We start from the raw sequence: 7,818 nt of genomic DNA on the forward strand, positions 1-7,818 counted from the left end.
CCCGCCACAACGCCTGGCTATTTTTTGGTTGCAGCCGTTGGCGGGCCCGGGCTGGGGATTCGAACCCCCCACCTTAGGTGTATGTGGCTGGCACCTTAGCCGGTTGAGCTATAGGCGCCGAGCCATTTTTCTTTATTTTTCTTTATTTTTAACATAGACAAGGTCTTGCACTTTCTTAGGCTGGTCTCAAACTACTGAGCTTAGGCAATCCACCCATCTCAGCCTCCCAGAGTGCTAATGTTACAGGTGTGAGCACCATGCTCAGCCTATTTTTTTAATTTTTTGACAGTCTCACTCTGTTGCCTCTGACTCCAGAGTAGCTGGAGCTACAGTCATGGGCCACCATGTCCGGCTACATTTTCTTCTTTTCTTTTTTTTTTCCGGCTACGTTTTCTATTATTATTATTTTTTTTTGAGACAGCTTCTCACTATGTTGCCCTCGATAGAGTGCTATGGTGTCACAGCTCACAGCAACCTCAAACTCTTGGGCTTAAGCAATTCTCTTGCCTCAGCCTCCAAAGTAGCTGAAACTACAGGCACCTGCCACAATGCCCGGCTATTTTTTTTTTCTTCCTGTTTTTGACTGGGGGCTGGGTTTGAACCCGCCACCTTTGGCATGTAGAACCAGCACCCTACCCTTTTGAGCCACAGGCGCTGCCTTATTTTCCTTTTGTTGTAGTTGTCAAGACAGGCCCGGGCCCCTTCAAACCTGCCAGCCCTGGTGTATGTGACCAGTGCCCTGGCCACTGAGCTACAGGCCCTGTGTCTAGTTTTTCTATTTTTAATAGAGACAGGGTCTCACTCTTGCTCATGCTGGTCCCAAACTCCTGAGCTCAAGCAATCCATCCACCTTGACCCCCGAAGTCTAAGATGACAGGTAAGCGCCATGGTGCCCAGCCAAGGCGTAATATTTCAAATGAGGAAATGTTTCTGAGAGTGGATCATAAAGAAGAAAGTAGTATCCACAGGAGAGAGTAGAGATAATGGAGATGCTAGAGGGCAGTGTGCAAGGTCAGGATACCCTTGCAATGCCTCAGTTTTCCTCTAGATCCGGGTCTATGATCCAGCCTCCCCCCAGCGCCGGCCAGTTCTAGAGACCAACTATGGAGACTACCCACTGACAGCCATGACCCTCACTCCTGGGGCCAAGTAAGTGTTTGGAGGGGAAGCGGTGGGAGGGTGGGGTTTGGGAAGCACTCTGGGAGTTTCCTGCTGACTCCACCTACCTCTGCTTTTACCTCAGTTCAGTGATTGTGGGGAACACCCATGGGCAGCTGGCAGAAATTGACTTTCGGCAAGGTGAGTGAACTAGGGATTGTTAGGGGAGGGAAAGGGACAGCATAAAAGGGCAGGATTCCCTCTGAAGCAGTACAGTAGAGCTAGTGAGCCCTCATTCAGGAGCTAGATTGCCTGGGTTGAAATCATGGTTTCTTTTTTTTTTTTTTTTTTTTTTTGAGACAGAGCCTCAAGCTGTCACCCTAGGTAGAGTGCTGTGGCATCACAGCTCATAGCAACCTCCAACTCTGGGCTCAAGCGAGTCTCCTGCCTCCGCCTCCCAAGTAGCTGGGACCACAGGTGCCTGCCACAACGCCCAGCTAGTTTTTGGTTGCAGCCGTCATTGTTGTTTGGCGGGCCCAGGCTGGATTCGAACTCACCACCTTAGGTGTATGTGGCTGGCGCCTTAGCCACTTGAGCCACAGGCGCAGAGCGGAAATCATGGTTTCACCAAAGCTCTATGACCTTGGACTACTACTTCAACTTCCGTGCCTTAGTTTCCTCACCTGTAAAATTAGTGGAAACTCCAGTTGATGGCATAACTCAGTGTTATGTTGAGGATTAAGTGTCAAACTGTAAAGTGATTGGAACATGAAACAATAAATAGTTGCTGGCGGTTAATGAACACTGATACCTCCCCCTTCTCCAGGGCGCTTGCTGGGCTGTCTGAAGGGATTGGCAGGCAGTGTCCGTGGTTTACAGTGCCACCCTTCAAAACCCCTATTAGCATCTTGTGGCTTGGACAGAGTCTTGAGGGTACACAGGATCCAGAATCCACGGGGCCTGGAGCATAAGGTAAGAACCCAACCCTCTAGATCTCACCCCCTCTGCTTAACTTGGGAGTCTTGTGGAGCCCTCTCCTGGGTGTTTCCTCATTCATGTTTCTATTTTAGCATGCCTGGCTTCCTTAAGGCCCCTCATCTTTTGCAGGTTTATCTCAAGTCTCGGTTGAACTGCCTCCTCCTATCAGGCAGGGATAACTGGGAGGTGAGTAGGTGGTCTGGGAGCGGGGGAGTCCAGGGCATAGAAGTGAAGATTTCCCTGTGTAGAGAAAAAGGAGGCAGCTGGCGCAGACATAGGGGCTATCCATTTACTTGCCTAGTTAGTTTCTTTGAGGGGCATTAACAGTTGAAATCCCGGCTCGGCGCCTATAGCTCAACCGGCTAAGGCGCCAGCCACGTACACCTATGGTGGCGGGTTCAAATCCCCAGCCCAGACCCGCCAAACAACAATGACGGCTGCAACCAAAAAATAGCCGGGCGTTGTGGCGGGCGCCTGTGGTCCCAGCTACTTGGGAGGCGGAGGCAAGAGACTCGCTTGAGCCCAGGAGTTGGAGGTTGCTGTGAGCTGTAATGCCACGGCACTCTACCCAGGGGGACAGCTTGAGGCTCTGTCTCAAAAAAAAAAAAAAACAGTTGAAATCCTGACAGGGTTATCACTAAGGGTGGCATACCTAAGAACACAGATGGGAATGATTTCTGGGAGCAGGGGATAAAGGTGGTGGTACTCAGAGGGGTTGTTTTTCAGCTAGGGTCCCACAGCCCGTGACTCCTAAGTTTTGTTCACCCTATCCAGGATGAGCCCCAAGAGCCTCAAGAGCCTAACAAGGTATCCCCAGAAGACACAGAGACAGATGAACTTTGGGCATCTTTAGAGGCAGCAGCCAAGTGGAAGCCTCCTGATTTGGAGCAGACCCAAGAGGCCCTCCAAACCAGAAGGAGAAAAAAGAAGCGTCCTGCGTCCACTAGTCCATGAACTTCCTATGCCTACTTTCTAAATAAATAGCTGAACATCTATCATGATCCTTTATCTTTTATGATGAGAGAAAGGAAAAGAGGGGTATCTTGGGGTGGGGGTTCCCTGAGCTGGACGAACAGGATATCTGACGTCACAAAAGCCCAGCCTGGAGCCAGGCAGGCTGGTGTGGGTGGCACGGAGTCCAGGGCTGCGCGGGGCCATGGGCTGCTGCCAAGACAAGGACTTTCAGACCTCTGATGAGCAGGCCAAGGACTGCGACTATGAGGACGGTGGGACCCTGGACAGAGGGCCCAGGGAGAGGGGGCGGCCAAGGGGGACAGCCAAAAGGTTGGACGAGGGGGGCGGGAGAGTAGAGCTGAGCTGAGCGGCCTCGCCGTTCCCTCAGGCGCCAGAGATAATGACAAGGACTCGCCTGACCACCGGAATAATAATAAGTCAAACGAAAGCCTTCTGATCACCGTGCTGTGGCGGCGGCTATCATTGTTCAGTCGTCGGGGCTCTTCGCGACCATCAGGCAAGAAGCAGTCAGAGCAGGTTCCTAAGCGCGGGAGTACGATCCACGTGGGCGCCCAGGAGGAGACCCAGGAGGAGCCGGAGAAGGGGTGACCCCAGCTCAGCTCTCAGTCTGCCCCAGCCTCCAGAGAATAAAATTTCTAACGTGGACCTGCACGAATACTTGTGCCTCTACTGCCCGTTCTCGGCGTTTCGGGAGCGGACACCTCTGGGCTGCGGGCTCTTTAAGGCCTGAGGTGGGCTCTACCCCAAGGGCTCTGGTTGCAGTTCCTCAGGGTTGGGGGTTACGGTGATGGCCTAGCCAATGGGAGAGTGGAACCGCTCTTGCGTTTGGTAGGGTAGGCGTGGCTCTCGGGTAGCTGGGCTTGAAAAGGTGTGGTACCGCCCCCTCGTCACCGGGGGTGGGGCTACGTGTGGGTGACGTGGCGGCTTCCAGTCTTTGGTCCGGTTTCGGTGGCTTCGGCCCTCAGTTAGGAGGCTGTGACGGCCCAGGAGACTGTGGCAGTGGCGACGGCGGCAGGCTGTAGAAAGGAGGTAAGATTCGCTCTAAGAGGGAGTCTGGCCGCCTGTCAGCTCCGGGACAGCCCCTTTACTGGGGCGACGACGGGCGGGGGGAAGGGAATCCGGGGCAAGCGAGCAAATCCTGCCGGCCGGGCTCTGGGTGAGCGAATACTTTGCTGTCCAATGAGGAAGATCCTTTTTGAGAAAGACGTCGGCATTAGCTAATTAGTGGTTGCAGTCTCCCAGAAGGCGGTACTTGGGAGGGGTGGGACTTCCTGTTTCAAATAAACACCCAGAGGTCTGCCCCTCCGCCCTCCGAAGTGTGTCCATCCCGGGAGGTCCGTCACCGTTTTCTCCCTGAGGGGTCGGAGGAACCCACGGATGCGAAAGGGCCAGGTTAGGGCCTGGGGCAGTTGCACAGCTGGGGCTGGAGTCTGAGGACCACGGGACCTGGCTCTGAGTCTGTCTTTGCTTCAGGGTCCCCGGGCCCGCGCTCTGGCCGCCAGAGCCAAGTTGGAAGAAGTCTGAGGAGGGTTCGACTTGGGCCAGGGAGGAAGCGGGGCCCTTTCTGCTGTGGGGCCTGCCCCAGGATCTGCGAGTGCCTTGGGCGTGAAAGAACTCACCAAGTGAAAGGGCCCGAGGATTTTGCTGGTTAGCGGGAGTTTGTGGGGAAGGAAGCTACCTGGGGAATGACACTCTCCCCTCCACAACAGTCCGAGGTTATGCGTCTCAATGATCCCGCGGAAACGCTACGGGTCTAAGAACACGGATCAGGGTGTCTACCTGGGTCTCTCAAAGACACAGGTCCTATCCCCTGCAACTGCTGGCAGTAGCAGCAGCGACATCGCCCCTCTGCCCCCCTCTGTGGCCCTGGTCCCTCCCCCTCCGGACACCATGTCCTGCCGGGATCGGACCCAGGAGTTCCTGTCTGCCTGCAAGTCGCTGCAGAGCCGTCAGGTAAGGACTTGGAGTGGGAAAGGCTAGGAAGGAGCCTTATTCAAACCTGGGAAGGGCTGTGCTCCAGCACTGTTATTCTTGGGGGCATCTGGTGGAACTGGTAGGTTTGGATGGGGCCGGTAGGGTTTATTAAGCACTAGAGAAGAGGTGGGCTAGCTAAGGGAAGACCAGGACTTTTTTTGTGAGGATCCTCTGGAGGGCAGGATTGCTACTCTGGAAAGAATACCTAAGGGCCAAGGGTGACTGCAGTGTCTTTGGTTTGAATAAGGAACAAGTTCTAGAAAGAGGCTTTAGCTTTTTTTTTTTTTTTTTGAGACAGAGCCTCAAGCTGTCTCCCTGGGTAGAGTGCTGTGAAATCACAGCTCACAGCCACCTCCAACTCCTGAGCTAAAGCGAGTCTCCTGCCTCAGCCTCCCAAGTAGCTGGAACCACAGGTGCCTTCCACAACGCCCAGCTATTTTTTGGTTGCAGCCATTGTTGTTAGGCAGGCCCAGGCTGGATTCGAACCTGCCACCTTAGGGGTATGTGGCTGATGCCTCAGCCACTTGAGCCACAGGTGCCGAGCCAAAAGAGGCTTTAGCTTAGAGAGTTGCACCTTGAAATGCAAGTTCTACTTGGTTCTACTACAGCTGTGCTGTGACCATGGGGAGGTTAATCTAGTTAGATCTCGAAAGTTTTCTAGATTAGTAATTTGTATAAAAATCACTTTGGAAGCTCAGCGCCTGTGGCTCAAATGGCTAAGGCACCAGCCACATACACCTAAGGTGGCGGGTTTGAATACAGCTTGGGCCCACCAAACAATAATGACAGCTGCAACCAAAAAAAATAGCCAGGCGTTGTGGCAGGCGCCTGGGGTCCCAGCTACTTGTAAGGCTGAGGAAGGAGACTCACTTGAGCCCAGGAATTGGAGGTTGCTGTGAGCTGTGATGCCACGGCACTCTACCCAGGGAGACAGCTTGAGGTTCTGTGTCCAAAAAAAAAAAAAAACCACTTTGGAGTACTTTTTTATTCATTTTTTGTTTTTTTATTTTTTATTGTTTTAGAGACAGAGTCTCACTTGTCGCCCTGAGTAGAGTGCTGTGGCACTACAGCAATCTCTAGCTCTTGGGCTTAGGCGATTCTCTTGCCTCAGACTCCCAAGTAGCTGGGACTACAGGCACCCACCACATTGCCTGGCTATTCTTTGTTGCAATTTGGCCAGGGCTCAGTTCAAACCTGCCACCCTTGGTATATGGGGCTGGCGCCCTACTCACTGAGCCACAGGCGCCACCCTGGAGTTCTTTTTTAAAATGTAGATTCTCTTGTTTCAGTCCAGACTTTCTGAATCTAAGTGGGACCCAAGTAACTGTATTTTAAAGTATTTTTGTTGTTCAACTCTTGTTAACAAGTGTTCTTCTGTATGATCTCCAAGAGCTTTCCAGCTATTCTCTGATTCCCTGATCAAGGAAGAGAATGGTAATACTGTCCACCATTTATTTAGTATTTACAATGTACTGGGTAGTTAGCTAAAGTACTTTTTAGCTTTTATGTTATTTAATCTTAGCAACAACAATAGGAGGAAGATGGATTGTGTTCATTTTATAGGAGAGGAAATAGGGATTCAGAATGGTTTAAGTAACTTGCCCCAAATTCCCCAGCTGGTAAGTGGTAGAGTCAAGAGTTGTGTCTAAGTCTACTTGTCTTCAAATCTGAGCATTAAACTATTGCCACTGATAAAGCTAGTTTATCTGATGACGGACACCACCACTACTAGAGAAGGAGTTTAGTGGATACCTGAAGAAGAGTGAATGCTGGAAATAGAAAGGGGAGAACTAAATATCCCCTTGTCATTGCTTTTCAGAATGGAATCCAAACCAATAAACCTGCTCTGCGTGCGGTCCGGCAGCGCAGTGAATTCACTGTCATGGCTAAGTGAGTTGGGAGAAGCTGTGGTGGGGTGCTCTAATGTCTGAGGAGAAACAGACATGGTGGCCTTAGCTATGAGGGCTGAGATTGGTTGTGCCTGGGCTAACATGGGAAAAGTTTCTCTCCTGCTTTTTCTCACAGTGTTCTCACTAATAATCATTTGCAGGCACATTGGCAAAGACCTTAGCAACACATTTGCCAAGCTGGAGAAGCTGACAATCTGTGAGTGTTCCTGGGGTCTTTCAGAGGTGGGGCAGTGAACCAAAGAGGGCTGAGGAGTCAAACTTCCTGAGCCTTGTCTCTGACCCCATCTGTGGTGGTTTCTCATTTATTTCTGTAGTGGCAAAGCGCAAGTCCCTCTTTGATGATAAAGCAGTGGAAATTGAAGAGCTAACATATATCATCAAACAGGTGAGCCAATAACTACCTGAAGAGCCCAGTATTCCAATCAGATCACTTCCATCATTTTCCATTGCCGTGGAGGCCCGGAGTAAGTTTTTAGAGCCAGCCCAAAATGTAATTAACGTGTGTGTGTGTGTGTCTCGAGTGACTTTTCCAGGGCTGAGACTACTTTATTTCTTTATATTTTTTAAACGCTATTTATTGCTAAAAATTGACAGCATTAGGGAGATAAAGTTGCTGTTACTACCAAAGGGCTGGAAGCTTGATGCATGTAAGTTTGAAATTGCTGCTACTCACATAACTGTTTAAGATTCATTTGGATTTTCATGGAAAGGCATTAAGAAGGTTAAAAGAAGATCCACTAATTTAGACTGGAATTTTTTTTTTTTTTTTTTGAGACAGAGCCTCAAGCTGTCCCCCTGGGTAGAGTGGCATTACAGCTCACAGCAACCTCCAACTCCTGGGCTTAGGCAATTCTCTTGCCTTAGCCTCCTGAGTAGCTGGGAC

The 7,818-nt window shown here is 51.0% G+C and overlaps 2 protein-coding genes across 4 annotated transcripts in view; both read left to right on the forward strand.

Annotated features, from left to right (window-relative positions):
- WDR74 (WD repeat domain 74) overlaps nt 1-3,071 on the forward strand; it is an 8,655-nt gene extending 5,584 nt beyond the window's left edge. The window contains exons 7-11 of the mRNA XM_003798703.3: nt 1,049-1,149; nt 1,244-1,299; nt 1,925-2,070; nt 2,206-2,262; nt 2,851-3,071. Coding sequence (XP_003798751.1) covers nt 1,049-1,149; nt 1,244-1,299; nt 1,925-2,070; nt 2,206-2,262; nt 2,851-3,030 — 540 coding nt within the window. The 3' untranslated portion in view covers nt 3,031-3,071. The remainder of the gene's footprint in view (nt 1-1,048; nt 1,150-1,243; nt 1,300-1,924; nt 2,071-2,205; nt 2,263-2,850) is intronic.
- Nucleotides 3,072-3,157: 86 nt separating this feature from the next.
- Nucleotides 3,158-7,818, forward strand: part of STX5 (syntaxin 5) — a 24,325-nt gene continuing 19,664 nt past the window's right edge. The window contains exons 1-6 of one of the 3 annotated variants that reach the window (XM_003798707.3): nt 3,158-3,302; nt 3,419-4,080; nt 4,761-5,004; nt 6,845-6,915; nt 7,076-7,131; nt 7,250-7,320. In XM_003798707.3, coding sequence (XP_003798755.1) covers nt 4,780-5,004; nt 6,845-6,915; nt 7,076-7,131; nt 7,250-7,320 — 423 coding nt within the window. In that variant the 5' untranslated portion in view covers nt 3,158-3,302; nt 3,419-4,080; nt 4,761-4,779. The other 2 variants (XM_023518459.1, XM_023518460.1) reach the window with 2 other exon arrangements.

The sequence above is a fragment of the Otolemur garnettii genome, unplaced genomic scaffold (assembly GCF_000181295.1).
Source record: "Otolemur garnettii isolate 467f Iridium unplaced genomic scaffold, OtoGar3 scaffold00140, whole genome shotgun sequence".
NCBI lineage: Eukaryota > Metazoa > Chordata > Mammalia > Primates > Galagidae > Otolemur > Otolemur garnettii.